Below are 27,048 nucleotides of genomic sequence, written 5' to 3'. Positions count from 1 at the left end.
TCAAAAACAGAGTTTGCCTCACATTTTGTTCCCTTTGCTGTTCCTATTTTTGATGAGCCCAGCTGTACGTGCCCCTGTGCACACTGAGCAATGAATGCTGGAAGCCATTGTGTTTTTTTGGCTGGCATAGCAGCTCACATCAGTGACATTAAGGCTTCATTCTATCGCTGTGTCTTCAGGCCATTTCCAAAATAAAGATAGATTCTTGTGATTTTTGAGATTTCTTTGGTGATATATTGAGACAGGAAGACAAAGTTCAAATAATGCAGCGCTGCTTCAATGTCTTGCAGCTTCAGCAGAACAAAACTAGTACAAAAATCCGGAAAAATCTTTTAAAAAAATGAAAGTGAATGAAAACTGCATTGGTGTTTCATGGGTTTTTTTTATGTACACTGCAGAAATGTGTACATGTGGCTTGTATTGATTTTGGAGTTATACTGTACATGCACAGACCAATACATTCCTCATTCAGCTGGTTATTTTTAAATTCAAAAGGTGTCATACAGAGTATTCAATAGAGTTTAATAGAGTTCAAAGTAGCTGCTCGCGGCAGCTTTCCTTTCTGTCATTGGACGGTGCAGGAGTATAAATTGAAATGGGAGTGTGTGTGCTTCACATGTGCCGCCCAGTTCAATTAGAAGGCGCATCACACAAGGGAAGCTTCTGTGAACGTCAGGGCCCGTGGAAGACTGTGAGTACAGCTCTTGTCTCTATGGCAGCTTAGTTAGTCACAGAAAAGCAGCTGAAACAGTTTTTCATCCTCTCGAAACCTGTTGTTTTTCATTACATGTGACAAATGACAGTGATGTCAATGCTGTAACTTTAAGTTTAAATTAAGTTTAAGTAAGTTTAAGTTATTTGTTTTCATTCTGGATCTAGATTGCAGTAATCTAGAATAGATCTATGAATTTGTAGTCACTGAATGTATATTATAACAGGCATTCTCAGATTTTATAGATGCAAAAATGAAATATTGCTGTGTTCCTGTTATTATGCACACTTTGAATATGGTAGAAAAATAAGCAAGACTCTGAAAGCACAAACCTCCACTAAGGCAGCTCACTCTCTTGGGGTCAACTTCAAAGACAGGCAGATGTGAAATGTAAACGTGAGGTCGGAGGTCAAATGTGACATGACATTTGGATACAAACTATAATGTAAGAATCCCCATCCTATACCAGTTTCATTTCCTTTATTCTGCCAACGCAAACAAAGGCAACAGAATTTTAAGCATAGTTTAAGAGAAAGATTTAGCAAAGTTTTACCTTATTTGGCCTTAGAATCCTCATATATCATTCACTACATACCAATACCTTATCAGTACAAACAATGACAATAAGATATATAGTTTTAAATACATCTATATATCATTATTATCACATTGAAGCAAAGGTCAGAGGTTAAATGTGACATAATATTTTAAATCTTTCTATGGTACAATAAACACCACAACTTTGTTTCGAAGTTATAAGGTTTTTAGTCAATTCTTGACTAATAAATCATTACATTGACCTTGAAGAATTGGTGGATGTAAGCCAAATTTTAATGGACATATCCTACTCTACACCCTTACAATGTTTTATCACAATTCATTGAAAAACCTTTCACATTTATATTAGAAGAGGTAACAATGTGATCAAAGCAGAAGGATTTATATTGTAAAGTTGTAAATAAAGCAAATATTTTCCCAGGAACTGAGTTTGTGCAAGTTTCTGAGGACTCTTGACTGCATTGCCGGCTGATGGGAAAAAAATTCAGACCTGTACATCCTCATCAGAACACCAGGGAGATCATAAGTCACAAAGCAGAAATGTGTGATCATCAAGAAAAAGAGCACAAGCACAGAAGACCAGCCAGCTCCAAAGGTCCACATGTGAAGCACCACCATCAAAATCAAGGCCATCAGCGTCACAATAATAAACAAAGGTCGGATGGCAACGATAGTCATGAGTAAGTCCATCCTTTTTCTAACTGTATGTTAACAACAATTATTTAAGCATATAGATTTTGGTTTTGTTTGTTTTTTTTACAAAATAAGGATTAATCATGTGAGGTATTTTCCATTATCAGTGATGAGAAGTAACCTTTTCACCAATCATGTCATATGCTATCAGAATAGAATTTTTGTTTCTTTTTAAAATTGTCTTGGGGGAATGAATCTCTGGGGTTGGTTGGTAGTTAGGCTAACCAAGTATCAGAATTAATTTACTGTAGACACTGTGCCCTTTAACACCCATGTTTTCTTTTTGAAATAGCACTCATTCAACAGCAGAGGAGAGCATTTTGAGTGATCATCATACCAACCGTCAACATCAGTCCGAATCTCACCATTACCACCACAAGCAAAACCATCGTCATGTTTCTCTTTCACAAACTTCCTCAAGTTCCTCAAGCCATTCTTCTTCATCCTCTTCATCTTCATCGACATCCTCATCTTCCTCTTTGTCCTCCTCCTCTTCTTCTTCCTCCTCCCCTTCCTCTTCCTCTTTCTCTTCCTCTTCTACAACATCTTCCTCTTCTTCTAGTCTGTCTTCTGAAAACAGCAGCAGCAGTGACACTTCAGATAGCAATCCTTTCAGGAAGCCACAGCATTCACAATCCTGGACTGATATCTCTGGAAAACACAAGTACTTTGATGAAGGAGATGATATGGCTCCTTTGATTAATAAACCAGCTAAACTAAATGAGCTGCCCAACAAACAGAAACAAGAGAAAAGCAAGTCCTCTCGTTGTGGCCCCAAAAAGGGAACCTCAAAAAGCCCTAAGAAAATTGCAAGAAGCTTTGAAAATGATGGAAGTTTCCGCAAAGCCAAATCAATGGAGGCTCTCACCACACCCAAAGACAAAGGACATGGAAATGAGGATGAAAATGAATCGGAGAAGAGGAAAAATGAAGCCAGGAAGAATTTAATGAAAGAAAAAATGAAGTTCTCTGCTTTTCTTAATGAGATTACTCGGCAGGTGCTCAGCCCAATGAGGCTAACCACTCTTGGCGTGACAGATGCACAACGACCCTGCAGTCCAGGGCAGGCCTCTCTTAGATCCAGGAAGGCGGACAGCAAGACTGACAAACCTAGACAGCAAAGAAGCCGGCTCACCAGTGCGGACTCAATTAGCTCCAGCAAATATTCACACTCTTCGCAGTTGTCTCAGTCTAAATCTTTCCACGGTGAAAGTCGCTATTTTGAAGTGTCACCCCATCACATGCATCATAGGCCAAAAAGCTGCACAGAATTCAGCTGTTTTAGAAGACGTCACTCATGGTCTCAATCTCCTGAGCGTCACTCCCATTCTTTTAAGCACTACCATAACCACCACAAAGGAGACCATGAGACTTCTAGTCACCATCATCATTACCATGGAAATAGCCCAAGTCCTCACCATCATCACAGAAAGGACCACAGTCCTGTTTATCCCCATGGAGATTCACATAGCCATACTTACCACAACAAAGATCACCACACTGCATCACATCACCATTACCGTGGGCAACATCGACATAGAGAACCCTATAGCCCATCCCATCATCATAGTAATGCACACCATCACCACCATGGCAAGCACTACGGTCATGTTCATCACCATCACCATCATCATGTAGACCACAATAGCCAAGGCCATCACCAAGGAGACCATGATAGTCCAGACCATCACCATCATCACAAAGACCACCATAGTCCAGACCATCAACATCATCACAGAGACCACCATAGTCCAGACCATCCACATCATCACAGAGACCACCATAGTCCAGACCATCACCATCATCACCAAGAAGACCATAGCCAAGGTCATCACCATCACCATGGAGACAACCATAGTCCAGACCATCACCATCATCACAGAGACCACCATAGTCCTGACCATCAACATCATCACAGAGACCACCATAGTCCAGACCATCACCATCATCACAGAGACCACCATAGTCCAGACCATCACCATCATCACCAAGAAGACCATAGCCAAGGTCACCACCATCACCATGGAGACAACCATAGTCTAGACCATCACCATCATAGTGGAGACCACCACAGTCCAGACCATCACCATCATCATGGGGACCATCACAAGCCAGACCATCACCATCATCACGGAGATCACCATAGCCAAGGCCATCACCATCACCATGGGGGCCACCACAGACCAAACCATCACCATCACCATGGGGACCACAATAGCCCAGAACACCAACATCATCATGGGGACCACCACAGTCCAGTGCATCAGCATCATGGAGACCACCGCAATCTGGGGCATCCCCATCATCATCATGGAGACCGCCACAGTCAAGATCATCATCACCATCATCATAGAGACCACCACTTTTCAGACCATCATCGTCATCATGGAGACCATCACAGTCCAGACCATCACCATCGTCATGACCACCACAGTCTAGATCATCATCATCATGATGTTGATAGTTCAGGCCATCATCACCATGAAGATCAACATAGGGAATTTTATCACCATCAGCATCATGGAGACCAGCACAATCCAGGCCATTGCGTACAACATGGAGACCACTACAGATCAGGTCATCACCACCATGAATCACATCCCAACCAGCACCACTCAAGAAACAATGATCTTGACCATGATGACCACCACACTCATTTGAAGGGGCATTCTGCTGGCAGTCCACCGGCACACAGGAAGACGGAGCCTCTTTCCATTAAACCAGAGTCTTCCATGACAACAACAAGCAACCCCAGCAGCCACGAAGAGGAACGAACAAGTTTCATTGGCCCATCATTACAACAAGTATGGCATTATTATACTCACTGAAAATGTTTTCTATTATGGTGTGCATACATACAAGTAACTACCAGGATCACATGGCTGCCTGTGTTTTATGTTTTTTATTATCTGGTTATGTAATGATGTTCATCTAATTTCCATTCATATTGATTTGGGCAACAGCTTACACGTCATGGCAGACAATAGATCTGCAAATGACGTTCACGTGTTAAAGAACAATAGATTAGTTGCAGAACAATAGATTAGCTACTAAATACAAACTAATAGCAATCAATTTGACATCCTAGACTAATATTCTGTGTTCATCTTTCATTTCATTTCATTTTTCACTTTAGACCTAACAGAGTACACATTGAATGCTTTTTTAAAAAGATTTTTAATTTATGTATTTATTACTTCAATGCAGGAGAAGAAAGAGGAGCTGGGTAGAATCATGTAAGTGTAATGTTATTCGTTTGGGTGTTTGGGTATTTGGATGTGCAACATAGAAAATATGGAACTGTTCATTTAAAAAGAAAAACATCGATTTAAAAATAAATGGCAAAAAGCTTGACAACTGTTGCTTTTTGTCTGTCTGTATTATAGGATAATACGGGGACAAAATGAAGGTCTGCACCACAGTTTGCTGAAGACAGCTGTGAGGATGGAGTGTTTGGGAGAGGAATTCATGAGTAGCCAAAAGCTGTTGGAGGCGGAACTTCAGAGGACACGCACAGAGCTCAGCAACCTCACGGAGAGGTTTAAGAGGTTAAGAATGCCTTTTCCAGAGACTAACTGCAAATAGTGATAACAGTTATAATGTTTGCTGAGTAAGTCTGTCTCTGCCTTATTTCAGACTACATGATAACTGTTCCTCCACACAGCAGACTAATAATGTTCTGGAGCAAAAGCTTCACTCAGTGGTGAGAAAGCAAGCATGGCTGTACATCTGATGTAAGACATCCATTACTATAAACATATATGTGAGCTATTACATCATGTTCCCCCATTTTCCTTCTGTTTCAGACTCAAAATATGGAAGAAGAACGACAAAGGTTGAACTGTCGTATTTCAGAGCTGACACAGCAGCTTGATAATGTGAAATTTGCCAACTCTGGCGAAGTGTTCAGTGTAAGCTCTTTGGCATTCTTTCATTTCTAGGTCTGGAAAATATTAGTAACATTTAATTCTGGCATTCCTTGCAAATGTCAAAGTAGCGGCTGCTAAGGTTGCAGAAAAAAATCTGATTGTTTAGATCAGTGATTCCCTAAGTGTGGAAAGTATCTGTAGGTGCTGCAAGTGAGCTGCAGTAATAACAGAAATTCATTTTGAAATTACTTTCTAGTCACATACAGTTAGATATTTATATAAATGTATTTCATTATATAAAAAATAACTTAAAACTGGTAACTGGGGGGGAGGGGGGGGGTAGTTTGTGATATTAATAATTGCTCTCACCTAAATGTACCACTCTGGTATTGAAGTTTGTGTCCCAGAGGCAAGTGGGTCACACACTGGCCTAAACACTTATGTCTGAGTAGGATTAGCAATTTATACCCAACAGCCTGTGTAGTTTATGTTTTTTGAATACAGTTTTCAAGGAAATGCATCACTCTTTCTTGTATTTTGATTAGAGTGAGATTTATGATTCGGTAGCCCTGGAATTTTTGGTTTTTAAGCAGGCCCGCAGCACTCTTGATATCAGGAATGGCTTATTTAAACGTTTATGGAAAAATACCTAATTTCCCACTGGATTCAATACCGCAATAATAATTTGATATTCTAGTTGTAAGTTTGTTAAATAGATGACAAACCACATGATTTATGGTGTTTCTAGCTTGTGATTGACAAAATGCATATGTATGTGGAGTGTCATTGGTTTCTCAGTCGGATCCGTTCATCCCTTGTGATTTCTGATGTCTGTGAAGATGATATTGACCAAAATGTCAAATTTGAGGTTTCAGAGTCCATATGACATGCAGGCTATATTAGTCTTTTCATACAGTATGAAGTATAAATATGTTTTTCCTATGTCTTAAATAGTTTAGAGGAGAGTGTAGCACTTGGCATTAGTATAATTTTGTTCATACAAAACCTTTGTTTTTCGTTCAATCATATTTTGTATTTATTATTTCCAAATTCCATTGAACTGATCAGTTTCTCTTCTCATTTCAGGTGACTTCTGCAATCCACAAAAACAACCATCATTTTCAGTCAGATGATACCATTAATCAGGTGGTTCTCCCAATCGCTCCCCCTCCAGTTCAGTTTATGGACAATGATAATTATGGAAAGGTTAAAGCTGCTGGGCAGGAGCAACCTCTAGGGTCAGTCCCAGAGGAGGAGGAATCTGACTGGTCTGAAATGGGAGAAGAGACCCCACGGCTTATACTGACAGGATCAAACAGGGGTCAGACCTGGAGACACCGGGAAGCAGACCTGGACAGAGACAGCGAGTCAGGAAGTGAGGAAATTCCCAGACGACACTCTCCACGGCCACTGCAAATACCTCATCTTCAGTTCACCTCCCACAGTGACAATTTACCTGCACCACAAACTACTTCTCGCCCTTCTGGCATGAAGAATCTTTCTGATGGCATTACAGGTGAGGGAAGTTACAGGTCCTCTAGTCCAAATCATGGATCTGCCATTCTTATCCGGTCAGCAAGCCTGGAGGAAATTCCTCTGGCATGCCATCACATGCAAAAAGAGCTGAGAGGCACAGAGGCCATGATGGACCTCCGCCATCAAGGAAATGAAGCTACTGAGGATTTAGATAATGAGATCATTCATCATTGGAACACAAGCAACCACAGGGTTATTGGGAGGCCAATAGATAGCAGTATGTCAGAGGCAGAAAGCAGCTTGGCCAGCCTGCAGTCAGCCGAGCGGATGCTAAACCACTTCATATGTGATTCTTACACTACAGAGGGAAGAGACAGGGCTGAAGTACATGGCTGGATAGGAGGGATTCCAGATGAGGTGCTGAAAGGAGAGCGAACAAAGCTGTGACAGTAACATGACTGCACTAAAATCCTAATTTAATGTAGCTGTAGTAGAAAGTTTAATGAATAAGCTCATTTTAGTGGTTTATGGATTCAGCCACATTAATTTGATGTTTGATGTAATTTAATTTCTGAATTTGAAAAGTAGATTTTATGGATTTACTTTGATAAACTGATGCTGTAACTTTCCTACTGTCCAAATGGTGTATCCAATAAAAGCGATGAGTTTCTAGCTTTAAATTATTATACCTGGCATTTGCTGAAAGTGATTGTTGGTCGATGAAAACTATGTATATAAATGTGCACCTTGGAAAATCCTGTACAGCTTAGATAAACTGATTAATTCATTGTAAAATGTAAATGTGTATTTTTGTTGCATAGATACAAATAGAATGGTCAGCCAAAATCACTGACAGGTGGGCCTCCAAGGCTCCACCACAGAGCCCACATGAGCCAAAGGTTCCACTGCTGAAACAACAAAATAGCCACAGTTCATACTCTGACAGGTCAAATGTGGTTTTGTGGCTAAAGGACGACATACACAATGTTAGGCAGGTGGTTTTAATGTTGTGGCTCATTAGTGCAGTTCCTTTTCCTTTTTCATCATTGCAGAATTTTAAAAAGTCATCATATAAGTTACACTTATTTACATAGGTAGCTACTGTTAGATACTCTTGAATGCTATAAACAACATCAAGCACAATTTAAAACAGTTAAAAAGATCATATTGAACCTAATTTCCTTTCAGTTTATAGTAAAATTTAATTATGATAGGCTTGCCTTACATGCTACTGATAATATATATATACTTATAAATACGATATTGCTATAGCTTTTAAAATGTGAAAATTATCTTATGTTTGCTGTTTTCCTCATATTACAATATCCTGCCAAAATAAAAGCTTGCAAATGAACAGATTTTATAGTTGTGTCTCTGTCCATGTCACATCTAACTGAAAAGAAAAAAACAAACCCTAAACAAAACAGTGAGACACAGTTTCAGCTGTGAATAGAATAGAATAGAATAGAATAGAATAGAATAGAATTTAACTTAAGTGTCATTGTACATGTCACAAGTACAAGGCAACGGAATGCAGTTTGCATCTATCCAGAAAGTGCTTTAGCAATAATATAGATATATTACAGAATATAGATCTATTATAGGTATGTTACAATGTACATAGTATGAAGGTATATTATGAATATACTATAACTATAAGCATGTACAGGCTATAGCTGTAGTAATAATAATAATGGATTGGATTTATATAGCACTTTTCATGGACCAGTACGGTAGTTACTGGTAGAGCAGAGCAAAGTAAAAAAAAAAAAAAAAAAGAAGTAAAAATTCAATACTAGTATGACAGCGTGGATACTTTGTTTCTATTATCTAAGTATTGTAATCCACTGAATTGAGTTAAATAAATTATTTTTTGGAAATGAAAAAAATCTATAGATACACCTTAAACATGAAAAATGTCTGAAGCTTATAGCATTGCTGTCACATCTATTTTATTTATGGCCTATATCACATTTTAAAGAAAAGCATGTTTACATTCCAGGTCTCCAAAAATTCCAGTTTCAAAATACAAGAAAAGCTGAAAGGTGTGTTTTGTTGCACTGACTGATAATTGTGGAAAGCAAAAATTTCAATACTTACCCTGTATTTACTTGATCCTGGATTGATACCAAAATTAGTACAACAGTAGTAATACACTTTCAGATGCCTTTTGTGAACTGTAATAAATCATCATCTCACTGTATACATGTTCTGATTAAGAAGGTGGAGACAAATATTAATGATGTAGATTCATTGTAGATTTGTTTGCTTACATGTAAGAGGAGTTCTGCAAAGTCAGAGCAAATGAAAGAGACCATATTGACCAGAAATATTAATGGAAGATTGGTACCAGTATGGAGGAGGAGGTGATAAGGTTTCCCACTTTGGGACCATGCTACTTGGATTCAGAGTATTAGTCAGGCAGTAATGAAAGTTGGCTACTCTTCCGCTCATATATTACTACACAGAGTTGAGAGCCAGTGACTCTGGGTCACATACAGGACTTTGACTGTTTCTCAACCTGTAGACTTCTACATAATGGCAAATTGAAAATGGAAATAAATATTTAGACCTATTTGTCTAAATATTTTTTTTAATCTCATGTCATTTTCTTGTACTTTGTAATTTTTTCCAGTAGATGTGTCCCAAGTGTCTGCATTACACAGATAATGACTTGTGTATTAATAATACCTCCCTGTCAAGTTCAATTTGGCTTGTCATCCATGTCCCTCTGTATGAGTGACGGATGCTGAGCAGACAATGGCCTGGATCCACAAACCAGTTTAATAGGATAGGTAGGTATTAGTGGTAAGACGCCCCCCTGCATCCAGGTTTACCAAATCCAGTGTGCCAAATCCACTGTGTGGCACATTGGACGGTACACAGTGGTTGCTGGAGATAACTGGACTTTTTTTCAGAATCTTTTAGGAAAAAATAAGGTAAATTTGACCCACCAACATCAGTTTAATTGAAGATGCACCACTTGTGATGTAAAGCTCCCTGTCCCTGGAAAAAGCTAAAGTTTCCAGGGACTTTCTGCTAACCTCTCTACTTCTTAGTTTGGTTGTTTGTTTCTCACAAAACTACTGTTTTTGTGTCTGAACTGTCCTCGCACTGTTTATACAGGTGTGTTTCAGTTCTGCCGTCTTCATCTTTAAGCCTTTGGAGTCCTCCCTCTCATCTCTTCTCCTCTCTCACAGCCAGAGCACAGCATCGTCCCCCGCGGCCTCGTCTCTCTCCTTCCCCTACCCCCCCGGTGAGACCTGGTAAGATTCCCCCGCTGCAACCATGGTGGTGATGAAGATGAAGTTCCCCTTTCAGAAAAGGGTGAAGCTAGCCCAGGGTCTGTGGATCCTGTCTTGGTGTGCCACAGTTGCTGGGGCCACGACCTTCACCCTGGGGTGCATCCTCAAGACGGAGCTCCGCAGGAGGGCAGAGGTACTTAAAATTTGACCTCCTAGAGTGAATACTTTCTTATACTTTTTGAATTTACCCATTTTTGTCATGTAGGATGCCTGAAAATTACTACTGGGTAATTACTATTTGCATGAAATGTAGTATTAAGAGTATGCATAGTTACTGTAACTGTGTGTAATGGGAAGAAAGTCATTAAAATTATTGTTGTCTGCAATGATAACTATTACAAATAATGTCAAATAATAAACCACTAATAAGTGCTAATATTTCTAATCTCACATCAAATTGTGCATTAAATATCATTTAATTGCCTGAAGAATCTGATTATACACTATAATACCAGGTGTGAATATTCCAGAGTACACTCAACAAATGCCTTCTGTGTTGGGTTTTAACTGTAGACACTAGATTTTCAGGTAAAATGCAAAAGGAAAACGTCTTAGAGGATAAATGAAATCTCCGTGCTAATCGGCAATCAACACACCTGTGACCCACTTTGGATCCTGACTCATCATTTCATAAATTAGGCTCCGTCAGTCTTAATTACCCTAATCCCTACTGCTCCTTAAAGCTGTCACCATAGCTTTGTATGATCAGTTTTATTATAACACACGCTTGGAATGATTGAAAAATGCAAAGAAAATATTATCTTATTATGTAGATTACAGCAAAGGTTTCATCACATCATCAGAGAACTCCGTTTGACTCAACACAAGACTTTGTTGTGTTTTCAAAATTGAACTATTTTCTTAAATTTCCATTTTACCAAAATGAATCTCTGCAGATGTTAGTTTGCTTGACATATAGCTTCAGTAAATGTGCTCTACAAACATGTTCCATTGGAATCACATTGGTTTACCAAATACGTAAACCAAAGACAAACAGTGCAGCATTCAGTAGAACCTCACTACCATATTTAAAAGGGAAGTGGCTGCAATTTCATGCAGTTGTGGTGTTTGTGTCTGTTCTGTATGGTAGAAGTGGATAACAAACTGAGTTTTGAGTTACTAAATGTACGACAGGTATCCTTGAACGATACGTTTAAGCCCCAGCTGCTTGTGGCTCATACATTCTGGTCTAGTTCTTCATTATGAGATTTAGCATCTGACAGTAATGCTGACAATATGTTTTATTTCTATATATATTTACACACATTTACAAACTGACGTCTCTTCATAAATAAAGGTGGAATCCTTTTAAGCCTTCTAAGCCTCATCAACGCATGTTGTCATGTCAAAAATGTTAACTTTCATTTCAGGACTGTACTCTCCGCATTAGTGTCTATATATTCAAAATAGACACTAAGAGAAGAACAGTCTGACTTATTAGAGGAGAAAAAATTGGTTAAAAAGTTTACATATACATGCAATTATGTTTATGGCTGTGAACATAAGCACTCTGGACATTTTATTAGACATTCACCTGACACAACTGCTTTTTGCTTTTAAGAACTGACTTAATTATTCATAGCAAAGTTTCAACATGGTGCTGGAAACATTCCTTAGAGATGCTGTATCAGATCAATATGGACATGCTATCATGTCCATATTGACATGATAGCATCACACAGTTATTGCAGATTTTTTTGGCTGCACATCCATGACTTGAATTTTGGTGTTGTATCACTCTCAAAGGTGCCAGATTAAGATCTGGTGGCTGTGGAGACTGTTGTGAACATTATCATGTTCAAGAAACCAGTTTGGGATTATCTAAGCTTTGTGACATGGTGTGTTGTCCTGTACAAGGCCACAGCCGTCAGAAGATGGGTACACTGTGATTATAAAGGGATGGACATGGTCAGGAGTATGTAAGCTTTGGGGTTTAAACCATGCTCAGTTGGTACTGAGGGGCCCAAAGTGTGCCAAGAAAATATCCCCACACCATTACAACCCAAAAACAACAAAGTAAATCATTGATACAAGGCAGAAAACGAGACTCACCCGACCAACATTTTTCTAGTCTTCTGGTGTTCAATTTTGCAGAGGCCATGCAAATTGTAGCCGCAATTTCCTGTTCTTAGCTGACAGGAGTCGTACCTGATGTGGTCTTCTGCTGCTGTAGCCCATTGCTTAAATGTGTTGTGCACTCAGAGATGCTCTTCTGCATACCCTGTTTGTAACAAGTGTTCTTTTTTTCAGTTACCATTCCTTACCTATCGGATTGAGGTAGTCAGGCCTTTCTACTTAAACCTTTAGTATCACAGAGACATTTTCACTCAGAGAGCTGAAGCTCACTGGCTACAAGCAATTTTCTACAAACCCCAGTCATGGTTGTGTAGAACCCCCCCACCCCCACCCCCCAGTATATCAGCAGTTTCTGAAATACTCAGACCAGGCACCAACAGCCAAGTCACTTAAGTCACCATTCTTCTGATGCTCAATTTGAACTTGAGTAAGTCATCTTGACCGTGTCTACATGCCTAAATGAACTGAGTTGTTGCCATGTGACTGGCTACTTAGTTATTTCTGTTAACAAGTAGTTGAACAGGTGTACCTCACAAAGTGGCTGGTGAGTGCGATTTTCATCGAATTTCATACTTCCCTAATTTTGTTTATTTGTTCTGCATAATTATTGAAATAAATTTGAATGGTTTAATATTCCATACATGTGTGACTCACTTTCAGGTAATGGATAACCAAGACATTCATATTGTGCCGAACACCCTCATGATTGTTGGTCTCGCCTCCTTGGGCATCAACTACTTTGCATCAAAGATCTGTCAGGATGCCCTGGACGCTGGGCGATTCCCTCGCTGGAAGAACTTCTTGAAGCCCTACTTTGCCGTCTCTTGCTTCTTCACCGTGCTCATGCTGCTAGCTGTCATCATGAGCTACGCAATGAAGGGCAGTCTGGAGTCTTCTCTAAAGGCTGGCCTGAGGAATGGCATCCGCTTCTACAAGGATACAGACACACCAGGCCGCTGCTTCCAGAAGCAGAACATCGATCGTCTGCAGATGGAGTTTCAGTGTTGTGGGAACAATGACTTCAGGGATTGGTTCGAGGTCCAGTGGATCAGCAACCGCTACCTTGATTTCAGCTCTAAGGAAGTGAAAGAGTAAGGGGCTGAGGGTAGTGGGTTTCACATTTGTGCATATTCTTAAAAAATGAAAGAGTTTGGATTGAAAAAGTGTGACTAAAGAAAACAATCATGTGGTAACAGTGTTAGTAATCCCTCATTTGTTTCTATAGCCGCATCAAGAGCAACGTGGATGGCCGTTACTTGGTAGACGGAGTCCCATTCAGTTGCTGTAACCCCAGTTCTCCACGGCCGTGCATGCAGTATCAGCTTACCAACAATTCAGCTCACTATAACTATGATTACCAAACCGAGGAGCTCAACATCTACCTCCGGGGGTGCAGAGAGGCTCTGGTCAACTACTACATGGGCCTGATGAACACAATTGGGGCTGGAGTTCTGTCAATCTTCCTCTTACAGGTAAGCCCAACAATGATTTCAGGCTGAGATTGTGGTGCCACAGCAAGCTTGTAATTTATATAATGTGAGACATACAACACTGGGTTTTAAAGAGCCTACCCTTGTCTAACTTGCTCCCCAATCGCTCTCACTTTTGCAGGGCTCTGTGCTTGTGAGTTTGCGCCTCCTGCAGACCGCCATGGAGGCAGTGGCAGGAAAGGAAAACACTGAAATCGAGACAGAAGGGTACTTGCTAGAGAAGGGAGTGAAAGAAACCATCATGGAGTACCTCGACCCTGTGCTGAAGTTCCTCCTGCTCAAAAACCAGGTCGAAGAAGGGAGTGCTGCAGCCACAACAACTCCCACCTAAACCACATTTTACATCAAACATCACGTGTAAATAACTTGTACAAGACGGCATCTAAAGAATGATTTTAATTTTTAAAAAAGAACATAAATAACAAATTTCTGTGAATTTCACAAATTTAGGGATAGTGTTTTTGTTTTTTTATTGTCAGATGACCATCCACCCATCTACTCTAATTCCCAGTCAAATTCTATCTTGGTGTCTTTATTGCCAGTAAATGTACCCATAGCAGCTATGATTAATCCAATTTTCAGACACTTGTACTCCTTAAAATGAATAAGATGCTTAAAATAATGAGAACTTTTTTTTTATTGTCTATCACTTTTATTTTGCCTGTTATTCACTGCACAAGATTAACAAATCCTTGATTGTTATATGTTTACAGGCCTACAAATATATGCAATTACCAATATTGCTTTTGAAAGTGGTTTGGATTATAATTACGCACTCAAAAGACTTGTTTGTCTCAAACGCAATAAAGCAGTCACCCATCAATCAGAGGATAAACATTAATCGAAGAGCAAGTGTACAAAAATTATATATTTTGTGGAAGATGTAAAGCTGACTGTAGAGAGACATGAGGCACAATGCTCTGCTGCGCAACAGGATTATGACAATAATATATAAAAGATGACTTATTAAAGTTTGAGGTTACTAAATGTCTCATGGAGTGGAGTTATTTTCTTATTTTCTTTGTGATGTAAATACAGCATGCAGAGACATTGAAATACTTCACTTGTCACCTTCCATGACAGTGGCTGTGAGATAGCACTTTCTCCTTGCCTTTCTTCTCTCACTCAGTGAAAGGAATCAGATTACAAAGGCTGATTAATCGTTGTCAATAATGCAGTGAAAGCCATCGAGTGTGTCCTCTGTTCTGACACCTTAGCTGCTAAATCCCATTAGTTAATACCCAGCCTGCTGCCTTAGCAGTTAGACGCCTGCGTCAGGTGGCTGGCAGATGAACGGTGAACCATATGAAGGCTTTGTCTCCTTATACAAATTTGAAAAGGTAAAAGATAATAGTACTGAGACTGGTAAAAGGAAAGACTGGTAAAGCTGAGAGATAATCATTCAAACACAAAGTTATATAGGCATGCCAATATGTAATGTACTGCATTTCCATAAAACTGTACAAGGCAGTTTATTTAAAAAAAAATCACTTTACTGTTTACATACATGCCTTTTTTGCACATTACAAAGTGCAGTATTTCCATCTAGTTATTTACACCTATCAGGCATAACTGATTCTCTCTTCATCTTGGCAAGAGTTATTGTGTGGGATAAATTAGGGAGCAAGTGAACATTTTGTCCTCAAAGTTGATGCATTAGAAGCAGGGAAATTATGCAAGAGTAAGGATTTGAGAGAGTTTGATAAGGTTTGATCAGTTCCCCAGGTCTCAATCCAGTTGAGCATCTGTGTGACGTTCAGGGCAAACAAGTTCGATCCATGAAGGCCCCATGTCGCACCTTACAGGACTTAAAGGATCTGCTGCTGACATCTGGGTGCCAGATACCACAGCACACCTCCAAGGGTCTAGTGGAGTCCATGCCTCCATGGGTCAGCAAAGGGTGACATGTGACAAACACAACTTTAGGCAGGTGGTCATAATGTTATGCCTGGTCGGTGTATATTTAGAGTCACTGTTTTTAAATCTGTTGAAAAGATTCATGACTCTTTATTGTCATTATGCAAGGATAACATAATTATGGCAATACTCCCTGACATGGTGCATTAAGCTTAAATAACACGTCAATATACTGCCAAGGAAATATACACATACAATTTAAGAAGTCTATAAATATGAGAAAATACAATGGGTGATATTAAACGGTGAGTAAATGCAATCCAATAAATACCACTTTGTGAGACATGGGTTGAGACTGTATCAGATCAAAGTTGATTCATGAGGACGTCTGAAGCTGTGACTGCGTGGAATCGATTGTATTACCGTGGCTGTAATCTGTTTTTCGCAGGTAAATTTAATGACAGTCAGCAGATAAACAGAATTAATCCGCTGCCTGCTAAAGTACAGCTGCGATTACGTTTCAGTCACGTGACGGGACGACGCACTCTCTGACGTTCGCCTCATTTTTCCCAGTCATTCTGAGGATCAAATATTTTTGACCCGATCTCATGTGAACGACTTCAAAGTGTACACTCTATGTCAGTCAGTGAGCTTTCAAAGTACCTCCAGATGGAACATGTATGGATATTCGCTTCCAGTTGCCTCCGCGACTGTTTAATTTAGAAATATTTGAATTGCTGTGGTTAAAAAAATCTTCTAGCTTGGCTGTCACACCCAAGTAATGAGGAACGGGTTCGAATGATCAAGTCGTTCGGGAGTCGCAAAATTTGAAACTGTTGCAGCTGCTAGAAGAGCTAGTTCAGGGTAGCTGGGAAGCTGTGGTGAGGGCAATATCAGCGGGTTTTTAATTAGTTGGTGTACTTGGCCACATTATTTACAAAATCAACAGGATTCCATCGAGAGAAGCGAGTGGACGGAAACTTACAGGAACTGGCAGGTAGGTGGACAACAGAGACATTGGAACATAGTAGTTTCATCACTTGCTATTAATAGTGGGTCACTCTGTTAAACAAAACACACACAAAGTTAGCCAATGGGCCAGATAGCTTCGGCATCTAAATTGTTTCCTACTGGCAGATAAATGAAGCGCATTAACACGTCTAAAATGATCGAAGTGACGTTCAGTGTTGGTAATATTTCCGATACCTAGCTTATTTAGCTAGCATGGTGTTTTCAACTGCCTTTTAGCTAATAGTCTACGCAATTCATTTTTTGTGTGTTGAGTTATTCTCTATAATGTCACACATATTTAATCCCCGGCTGAGTTTGGGGCAGCCCTGTTAAAACCGAGGAGCTAGCTATTGTTTTATCCACGGGCGGCGAGATGTTGCCCGTTTCAACGACGCCCGTGTTTGTTGTCTCTCTGTAACGGTATGAAGGCTGTTCTAGAAATGTTCGAAGCCACGTTAAAAACCGTAACAGTTACATGTTGGTGCTCACGGAGCACTGCAGTTGAACAGGGTGAGGTCAGCAGTCGACTGACTGGGATGTAGTGATCGTATAGGATCATTCTCGGGTTAAAACACGAGGTGGCGCTGGGTTATGTATTGAACCCTGACTTTTGTTTTGAACAAAATATAATAGAAAGAGCACCAAGTGGAATAAAGTGATAAAGATGCACCCCTATTATTGTAGGGTCTGCCTTACAATATAAAGCGCCCTGAGGCGACTGTTCTTGTGATTTGGCGCTATATAAATACAATTGAATTGAATTCCTGCTGGTCTAGTTATCTCTGAAGAGGTTACTTAGCTTTAATGCATTGTTTAGAGATAGTATGTGGCTATTCCCAAGCTATTACACACATGTGTAAGAATGTCAGTATAAGCAGCACACACGCCTACACCGCTTTGCTGGCATTTCCTTTTAGTATACTGTTGATGAATAACTTGAGAGTCCATTAGGGTTGGGAGTGGGACTGTAATATATTGCAGGTGTGCTGCCTCTGTTGCCACTTCTGTGTTCAACTGCGACGTGTTTGTGTTCCTCAAGTGCAGTTTACAGTATTGTTTTGCTTTTCACTCCTGGTGATTGTTTTGTCTCACCCATCAGACACTTGGGTACATTTCTAGCCATCCCTTCCCGTTGCATTGCTCCTCCCTGTAAAGTATCTTGTCGTGAGTCTGTGTTGTTACTTGTCTGAAATTTTGGTGTTTTCATTTCAGGTTAGAGATGGAAGGAGATGAGTGCAGTTTTCCTCCAGATTCATCAGATGATCACTCGCTAAGAGGAAGTGTGGCTTCCTCTGCAACACTATCCCGTGGTATGATGTCAAACAGTCTCACCCAGATAATTTTATCATGCAAAAAAACCCCAAAGTAGTTAATCTATCATTATTGTTTTTATTATTAATCTTTTTGCTTTTTTTAAAATTATGTTTTTTCACACAGCTCAAGATGTGCTTATATACTTGTTTGGTGACAGTGCAGTACACTTAACTCTAGAAGGGCTCGGCACTGTCACCGTGCAAGAGCTGGGCCGCAACGTTCGTGAAGCTCTCCATACTCCTGAGTCTGTACAGGATGTTTTTGCCTTCTGGCTTTGCTCTCCACTGCTCGGTTAGAATTCTTCCCCCCTCCTCATATTTCTATCACTTAACTGTATTGTGTGATATCACTTGATATGAGTAAAACATGTTGCTGTATAACGTTTTTCCTCACTCCCTATCTTCAGAACTGCAGTTAAAGACGAGACATCAACCGTACAAGTTGTGTCGGCAGTGGCACGACTTGCTGTATCGCTTCACCGAGGCTTCAGAGGAAGACATTTCACAAGGTCAGAGTTTTGACTTGCGTGCGCCACCAAACACTGGACTAAAGAAAAGCAGTCAACGCAAGAAATCTAGTTTCTGTAATGAAAGCATGACTCGAACTTTGTACGGGAAAAGGGTGTTGCAGTGTACAAAGAGATGAAAGGAAAGATAATGGCTTCTGCTGCTGAGTGGTAGATTATTCTTGTAAATCCTTCCTAATAAGATAAAGTAAAGCTTTTTGCTTACGGAGGATGCCCTCTTGTTGCCATAAATCTTACAATTAAACAGCTGCAATCCTCTACAGACTGAAGAATGTTATTCTATAGTTTCTAATACACTGTAGTTAACAACGTAAACATCAGTCCAGTCTAGTAATTGGCACTCTATGTTTGCCTTAAGCTGACTTCTGTCACCAGCCTGGTTTTCTGCCTCCAAACAAAGCATTTTTACGTGCTGACAACAGCTTGTTTCTTTTTCTGCAGCTGTTTCCTCTTTATTTCTAGCTTACTTATAAGTTAATGGTGGTTGCTGGCTTACTCGAGGTAAATAATGGATAAAAGGGCTGTCAGGTTTGCTTGGATGTGTTAAAAGAGAAACATGGAAAAGGAGGCATTGACATGAACTGCTGTTGTTGAACAGGAAAAGAAACGACTGAAACAGGTAGAAAATCAAAGTGAATATGGAACAAGCATTTGGAGGAAGAGAAAAACAGACGTTATATTCCACACTTTGAGAGATTATGTGATCCTTTTAGGATTACAGCAGTTCTTATGAGCTAAATCATTAGCATCCCTTAGCATGTGTTATGCAGAACAGAATAGCAAAAGTTTTTACTGTTAGGTTAAGTACAGCACATTTGAATTGAGTTGCAAGTGGGGTAAGAGGCACTGACTCAGTCTGCTGTTTTTTGTTTCTTTTTCTGTTTGTTTTTTTGTCCTAAAACCTCCCCCTCAGAGACGATCAGCCCACACGTTTGCAGTGTGGCAGGTGCTTTTAGTCTACAGTGACAGCTTTCCACTAATAAAGCATAAAAAGTATCACACAGGTATTGTATAATCCCTTAAAAGCTGTTACTTTTCCTGTGGAGTAAATTCCACCCACGGCACAGGACTGTGAGCCACAGCAGAGTGGGCTTGAGGGGACTCAGATTGTCTTTCTACCCTCACTCCTCCACACTGGATGATGAGGCTGATTGTCATCCAATGTGGACTTGAATACTTCGCGAAACAGTAAAGCATGATTGTCCTCTGCCTTTTTACAGATGAACCGTGTCTCCAGTACAGGCGCAGTGTGTTTTATCCGAAATCTAAAGAGCTGCAGGTATTCTTAACTCTGCTACAACTTTCACTAATCTTAGAATGGTGGAAACGGTGTTATATTCCAGGGGTAACAGAGGTCTGCATTTCATTTTTCTGAAGATTTTGTCTAATTTATTGACTTCACATGGCTTGTTAAAACTAACAGTGTTTCCTTGTGTTACACACATAGCAGCAAATTAAAGTTGACGACTCATAATATGTCAAATCAAATCAAACGAAGCTAAATGAAATACAAATTTTGACTTAATTAGACAAAAACTCTTTTTCAATTTCAAATTTAATGTGCTTACTGGGAGTTACTGTCTCACTCCTGTGCAGATACATGAGGAGGGAGTGTTGCGACTTCTTTATGAGGAAGCCAGGAGCAACATCCTCACCGGTCGATACCCCTGCGACCCTGAGCATTGGACTAGTCTTGGAGCTTTGTCTATTGCTCTCGATGAGGGAACTAGTCTGGACAGCCAACAGTTTACTACAACTATAAGGTGAGAAGCAACTGCTCATAAATAACTACACATGATGATGCTAGGGGGAATTTGTTTATGTTTCATGTGCCTGAAAGAAAAAAATATTGGCCGATATGTCTTAAGTCTTATATCAGTTGTGCTTTTGGGTCAGAAATTGTAGTTTTGGGGGGGTAAGTTGTGAGCTACAAGCTTAAGGAATGGTTAGATTTTGTCAGTTTCAGTCATTTATCTACAGGACAATGACAATTTGAAAGTAATTGCTTCTTCCTACTACAGTTATATCTTCCTCTTTACATAATAGAAAAGGAAGAAATCGTTCCCCAGACCCTACTGATGTTTATTTTACGTGTTTTGTTAGTGGTCTGGCAACATTCAGTCATTGCCTTATTCACATTATGTACCCTCCACCTAAAGTATTTAAAATAATTTTTGCTTAAGGCCTTGGTAATTTAGTGGGATTCATTTTTCTTAAAACACATTTCTTAAAGCATAGATGGAAGAGAAGGAAACTGCAGAGTCAGTGAGGTTAATACATATCTGTGAAAGTGAGCCAGATGCGTGCCATTTCAGAAAAGTAATCCTTGCTTAATCCTAGTTTTTCCCAGTATTCTACTCTGTGTATGTTTACTCTTGCACTTAGAAAATGTGCTCATACACGTTCACACAGACTTTGCAGTTTATGCAAAATGAAACAGTATCTCTCTTCCATTTATTTATAAATAAATGGTCAATCTGCCTTTCATAAATCTGTCAGACTTGGAGATGATCCCTTTCTACCGCACAGCCTAATGTAGTAGAAAAAATAATCAATGTAAAAAGCACCACCCAAACCATTTCCCACAGCCTGCATATTCCTCAATTAGGGATCTGATAGACTGAGTAGCTTTGAGTGCTTCACTACAGTCTATGACAATGTGATGCAGTCCTGTAAAAGGTACACAGATACTGTGAATAAGGTCAGTAGTCCTTTTGTTTGAGAAGCCTTTTTTTATATTAACAGTTGCCTGAACACTGCAGTGTTTTTCTAAGTACTTGTTGGTGTGCAGGTGGGATGAGGCATTTCTAATGACAGCATTCATCATTGGTTTCTTCTCTGTCAGGTTGTCTAAGAGCCACTGCAAGTGAAGTACTAAAAATTGACACTGCACATACAATACAGCATTAGGTATATTATTATTAGTGTAACCTATCTACTCTTAGAAGCATCTTACAGGCACCCACAGCTACACAAAAACATGCATATTTATAGATTTTTTTAAGGAAGTCTTTGCTTATGGAGTTGCAAAATCCTACTGTGTGTTTTTATCTGGTGTCTGAACTTCCTGCCTGCTGTTTCAAAGCAATTTACTGACTGATCCACAAGTTTTATACTACGAAAGATAATCTGATGTTCTTACTGCATGAATATAAACAATAATGCTGCACCCCAACCAGTTTAAAAATGAGACGAGATACTTTGTCCTCTACATAAAACATTCACGTTAACTGTCCAAAGTAGAACAAAATAGATTCCTATGATGGCCGATGACGAGACAAAGCCGGGCAATTCTTTGAGGAATGTTTATGGGTTATTTTAAATATAGATGCTCTCATCAGAAGATTTCTACATAATTATATAAAATAGATTCTGTAAAGGAAGTAGTCCTCTTGCACTTAAGGAGTGTGTTTATCTAAGAATGTGAGTGGTAGCATTTAAGGAGGAAAGGTCAAAAACTAGAGCTACACTCTAAACAATTTAATTGGGAGATGAGTGCATTTTGTCCTTTGGTCTCACAAAAAGTCACAGTAACACGCGCTGCGAAGAACATTTAAATGAGACCAACATGAAAGGAAGAAAGATTGACAGTTGGGTAAATTAGGAAAGAGGAGCAGACGAGAGAAAATACTTCACAGATCCGATGCAAACCTCCGTCCTCTGTTTTCCACAGGGAGAAGAAGCTGTCTTCTTATCTGCCTGCACATGTCACCATGGGGAGCGGCGGCTTGTTCTCTACTTTGCGAGGGAAGTCAAGCCGTCAGGTCGGGCTCGAGCAGAACCTTTTTAAGGAGTACAGTAAGATCTGCACATCTGCTGGAAGCTCTCCCGAGCCCACGCAGCTCCTACACCAGTACCTCAACACTTGTCACACGCTGCCTTATTATGGGTATGATGTAGCATAATGACACATTTTTGCATTGTATTTTTCCACAGAAGGCAAATGATTAACTTTAAATGTGAAAACAGGTGCGCTTTCTTCTTTGGGGAGATTGACAAACCAGCGCAGGGGATCCTGCAAAGGGGAAAACGTAAAGCTGTCAACATCGGGATCTGCCTGGAAGGTGTTTATGTGATGGATGTCAAAGAGAAGGTGAGCAGTGATTCACACCTTCTGTAAAACAGCAGCCACACTTGCTGTGGTTCTCACTCTGTTTCTGTTCCTGTTATGGAAATGTTTTCCCGCAGCACGTGCTGCTTGGCCTGCGCTTTAGTGAGCTCTCCTGGGACCACAGCTACCCCGAGGAGGAGGGGGATTCACACATCCTGTGGCTGGAGTTTGACGGAGATGAAGACGGCACTCCTGTCAACAAGTTGTTAAAGATCTACTCAAAACAGGTAAGAAACTTTTTCCATCCATCCATCTGCTCATCCAGGGCTGAGGCATTGTGGCAGCAGCTTTGGCAGAGAAGTCCAAACCTCCTTTGTGTTCCCCTCGCTACCACCTTCAGCTCACCCAAGGGGAACACTGAGGCATTCCCAGGCCTTGGGGAATCTTCTTGGTAGGACATGCTCAGAATATCTCAGTTTCTATTAGACATCCTTGTCAGCTGGCTCCTTTTGATACAGTGGAGTAGCAGCTCAACTCTGAGCCCTGAAGTCCTCACCCTATCTTTAAGGGAGAGGCCTACGCCCATTTGGAGAAAGCCTCTATCCACTATCCTACTACTGACGCCAGCTGTTTGAAAACTTTTTATGAAATTAAAAAAAAAATATGGTGTGAATATCTCCACTTTCTTTGCTCTTTTCAAGCATGTCTTATGGCTGTCAGCTGTAGTCCTCTGACGCAGTTTTAAATGAGATGTTTTCAACTTGCACAAAAGATGCAGTCACTTGTCAAGAACACCTGCTGTTTGTGAGAGTTCCAGGATTGAATGAAGCAGCTGTGCATATTCATGTTTAGATGAGTGATATAGGTGCTGAAGCCTAAAAAATATCAAGTCATTTTTGTGCTTCAGGTTTATCATCCTTATTCGGTGAATGTGGCACCAAAAAGTTGTTACCTAATAGTAAAAGCATTATTACCATAATCACCAGGCTCTAAGCCTTAGTAGGGCTGTAGGATATGACGAAATACATCTGAAGATAGAATTAAAATGCCTGTTGTTTCATATTATACTGTTGTTTATTTTGTGCTGCCACACGCACACTGTTTACTGCAAAACAAATCAAAGAGCTCGTTCCTAAACGAGGGGCTACTTCTGTAGCATATGCATAGTTGTGTTGTAAAAAGTCTGACATGGACCAGAAAACTATACTGTGCAAAATTATACCACAAACCAGTCCCCACCACAGACTCCGACAAAACAAACCTGTTCTAGCACCTACGCAAGGATCACATGAAAGAGTATGGAGAGGGTTCACGAATGAGAAGCAAAAAAAGAACTGTTAGGTGCTCAAAATAAAACGTGTCAAGTGTTAGAACAGCCTTTACCCTTGGCGCGCCATGTAATAGACTCACAAAGATGGAAGGAGATAATTATTGCTTTTGCAGCTATTGCAACTTTTATCTATAAAGACACTTAGAATGTCGAGAAACAGGGATTTCTAAATTGGTCAAAACACTTGACATGTCCAGCCAAAACCACTTCACACAAGTCCAGTTGCCTCATTTATATTATGAGTATCCGGCCAAAACATTGGAGGAAATCTACAGTGTGTCATGCTAGACTCCAGCATCAAATGTATGCACAGTGCACTTCATCCGAGACCGGACACACTGCAGTCAGTGTTTGCAGACGTGCTGTTTTCCTGAGGACCATGCAGGGGAAATGTTAGCCAGATCCCTCAGGGAGGCTCTCGAGTCATGGGGACTGTGTGAGGGTCATCTAGTATGTGCCACAAAGGATGATGCCACATAAGACCCATATTTATTTTGTTTAAAGTGTTTAATAGCCTTATATAGTTTTTAATGTGCATTTGCATTTCATATATTTTGTGAGTATTTCATGTTGGGTCTTTAGTCATTTGATATTGAAAAGTGTCATAAGTCAAACATTTGTCAAGATGTTATACATAAAAGCACAAAAATAATCACGTATGAATGAGTACTGTTCATTTTCAATTAATTTAAGTGTAAAAAAGAATTTGTACTTTATGTGTGGCGATTATATAAAGTATTCACTGAATTTACAGAAAATGCACTATATTGTGGTGAAGTAGTGACTTCTATCGTGATATTAGTCTTAGGATGTCTGGGTTCTGTAATAGGCCATTAAACAGCAGACTACAGCAAACTCAGTTATGATTTTTTTTCCCCGCCTCCAACAAGGCGGAGCTCATGAGCGGCTTCATCGAGTTCTGCGTGGAGCTTAAGTCTGCGTCCGAGGGGGCAGCTGCAGCCGACATGGACGGCGAGGTGAGTTTGTCACAGCAGCCCGGCGGACAGGCAGAAAGGAGCAAGAATGGGCGTGGCGGAAGGCGCGGGATGCTGCACAGGCAAGGCAGCGTTGTGTGCAGCCGAGTCCAATCGCTCAACACCATCAGCTACGTCGATGACGGTGAGGGCCAAACTTGTTTAACAGCAGCGTTATCCTTTCTGGAGGTAGCTCCTTCTGTGCCGTTTCACAGTGTCAGAGATTTTTTTTCAGCCTTTGTTCATTTTTGTGTTTTTTGTTTTTGTTTTGTTTTTTAGGAAAAGAAATCAAACGCTTGAAGCCCAAGAGAGCTGCGTCTTTCTTCGCCCGACAGGCGTCTGCAGTGTCGTACTCTGCAGTGCAAACAGAGAGTCTGGAGCAGGGTTAAAGTCGCCCATCAGATCTGACCCGATCCTCTCAGAGACCAAATCTGAACATTTTACACTGAGATTTAAAAGAAAACAAAAAAAACGGAGAGACTTACTTTGAGCTTGAGACACTTATCTGCTAATATATGAACATGTAAAGGACCAAATGACAGCGATCCAAGTGTGAGTGACAATATTTATCTTCTGAAGTTGTGTACATTAAGCGAGTACAGTAATGTGAAAAAAGATCTAGCAGCTATGCTTCCAAGGTTCAACTGAAGTGGCTGTTCCTTAAACAGCCTATTATAAAGATCATATGATGAATAAGTGTAAGACGAGCCTTATAATAATCTTCAAACAGTGACTCCAGTCAGTAACTGTTTTTGACCTTTCTGCAGCGCTCTGGAAGCGGATTTACTGCTATTATTCAAACATGTTGCACCTCAAATGAGTATAACCACTGCATTACCTCTACTCATCTTATCGGGGATTGAGCATTAAGAATATTTAAAGCTTTCGTAACTCCACTTCAGACTTTAAGCGATACCACAAACGGCAACAGTCAGCATGACAAACATTTTTCAGGGGACTATCTAAGGGTGCATTTCCGCTATTCTGCTTTTTTCAAACTGCCAGTGCCTTGATCTCTAGAAAGGGTGAAGCCACTTCAGAAAAAGTAGAAACGTTTCGCGTCCGGCTATCCTGACCATAAACAATCCTTATGGGAGCACATTGGCTGTGTTGTGGAGGACTTTTGTAAGTACAGGAGTTTTTGACAAAGTCAATATTAAGCGATATCTGCAGCTAGTTTGAAAGAGGTGGCACGACCGACCTGCTTTAAAAAATGTGAGTTTTAAAACTTCTTGTTAAAGAAGCTGCAACTCTGTGGTCACAGTATCAAGTGTTTAAATGGATATGCACTAATAAAAGAATCGAATTAAAGCTATAAAACTGTAGAACCTGTGTAGGAAAAAATATATTCATCTAAAGATCATCCAGCACTGCCGCACCATGCTTGTATTCAAATGTTAAATTTCAAAGCATGGACGATTAGTACAAGCGAACTCTCGGCACACAGTCTAACCTGACTGTTGGACCTGATGAGCAAGAAAACTGATGCAATACTGTTCTTGTGCAACTTCTGACATGACAGAAGGTAAATTGAAAGTGTAGACATTAAAGAAACTAACAGTGTTGTTTTCTGCAAACACGGTCACTGTGACATCATTGGGGAAAAAAGGCCTCGTTTTCAGCTTTACGACGATTCATCTACCAATGCGAAGAATTTCCTTACTAGATTATTAGATTTATATAGCATTAAAACAATTTCTGCTTCACTTTATCTCCAAAAGCTACCCAATCTGTTGACCCGGTTGTCACTAGAGAGCGACTGTGTGTTCTGAACACAAAACAAGGACCAAGTTGTGGCCACACTGT

General features: G+C 40.1%; 3 protein-coding genes across 4 annotated transcripts; all 3 read left to right on the top strand.

Moving 5' to 3' along the window:
- Positions 1-586: 586 nt before the first annotated feature.
- Positions 587-8,662, top strand: LOC146509619 (uncharacterized). Its single transcript, XM_085174648.1, has 8 exons — positions 587-691; positions 1,692-1,950; positions 2,256-4,767; positions 5,171-5,199; positions 5,350-5,511; positions 5,600-5,666; positions 5,770-5,874; positions 6,919-8,662. The coding sequence occupies exons 2-8, from the start codon at positions 1,742-1,744 to the stop codon at positions 7,753-7,755; spliced, it is 3,921 nt and encodes a 1,306-aa protein (XP_085030774.1). The 5' UTR covers positions 587-691; positions 1,692-1,741; the 3' UTR covers positions 7,756-8,662.
- Positions 8,663-10,136: 1,474 nt separating this feature from the next.
- Positions 10,137-15,170, top strand: rom1a (retinal outer segment membrane protein 1a). 2 transcript variants are annotated; one of them, XM_085174653.1, is made up of 5 exons: positions 10,137-10,247; positions 10,509-10,746; positions 13,350-13,780; positions 13,915-14,161; positions 14,301-15,170. In XM_085174653.1, exons 2-5 carry the CDS (start codon positions 10,597-10,599, stop codon positions 14,508-14,510), a joined length of 1,038 nt encoding a protein of 345 aa, XP_085030779.1. In that variant the 5' UTR covers positions 10,137-10,247; positions 10,509-10,596; the 3' UTR covers positions 14,511-15,170. The 2 variants fall into 2 exon arrangements, with proteins under 2 accessions (XP_085030779.1, XP_085030780.1); XM_085174654.1 differs by lacking the exon at positions 10,137-10,247 and adding an exon at positions 10,285-10,434.
- A 105-nt stretch (positions 15,171-15,275) lies between these two features.
- Positions 15,276-25,927, top strand: frmd8 (FERM domain containing 8). The gene is made up of 11 exons (XM_085174650.1): positions 15,276-17,033; positions 18,260-18,357; positions 18,485-18,652; positions 18,768-18,869; positions 20,108-20,166; positions 20,484-20,650; positions 22,561-22,776; positions 22,857-22,980; positions 23,076-23,225; positions 25,159-25,387; positions 25,522-25,927. The coding sequence occupies exons 2-11, from the start codon at positions 18,267-18,269 to the stop codon at positions 25,629-25,631; spliced, it is 1,416 nt and encodes a 471-aa protein (XP_085030776.1). The 5' UTR covers positions 15,276-17,033; positions 18,260-18,266; the 3' UTR covers positions 25,632-25,927.
- The last annotated feature ends 1,121 nt before the right edge of the window (positions 25,928-27,048 follow it).

Source organism: Neolamprologus multifasciatus, chromosome 10, assembly GCF_963576455.1.
Source record: "Neolamprologus multifasciatus chromosome 10, fNeoMul1.2, whole genome shotgun sequence".
Lineage (NCBI taxonomy): Eukaryota > Metazoa > Chordata > Actinopteri > Cichliformes > Cichlidae > Neolamprologus > Neolamprologus multifasciatus.
This window is presented reverse-complemented; position numbering and strand designations above follow the sequence as displayed.

Excerpts from the sequence above, each read along its gene's own strand:
- LOC146509619 (XM_085174648.1), top strand. The coding sequence starts at position 1,742 with ATGGGAAAAAAATTCAGACCTGTACATCCTCATCAGAACACCAGGGAG. Across the intron at positions 1,951-2,255 it reads GATGGCAACGATAGTCATGA|CACTCATTCAACAGCAGAGG; the intron begins GTAAGTCCATCC and ends TTTTTGAAATAG. Across the intron at positions 5,512-5,599 it reads CTCACGGAGAGGTTTAAGAG|ACTACATGATAACTGTTCCT; the intron begins GTTAAGAATGCC and ends GCCTTATTTCAG.
- rom1a (XM_085174653.1), top strand. The coding sequence starts at position 10,597 with ATGGTGGTGATGAAGATGAAGTTCCCCTTTCAGAAAAGGGTGAAGCTA. Across the intron at positions 13,781-13,914 it reads AGCTCTAAGGAAGTGAAAGA|CCGCATCAAGAGCAACGTGG; the intron begins GTAAGGGGCTGA and ends TTGTTTCTATAG. Across the intron at positions 14,162-14,300 it reads TGTCAATCTTCCTCTTACAG|GGCTCTGTGCTTGTGAGTTT; the intron begins GTAAGCCCAACA and ends TCACTTTTGCAG.
- frmd8 (XM_085174650.1), top strand. The coding sequence starts at position 18,267 with ATGGAAGGAGATGAGTGCAGTTTTCCTCCAGATTCATCAGATGATCAC. Across the intron at positions 20,167-20,483 it reads CGAAATCTAAAGAGCTGCAG|ATACATGAGGAGGGAGTGTT; the intron begins GTATTCTTAACT and ends ACTCCTGTGCAG. Across the intron at positions 23,226-25,158 it reads TAAAGATCTACTCAAAACAG|GCGGAGCTCATGAGCGGCTT; the intron begins GTAAGAAACTTT and ends GCCTCCAACAAG.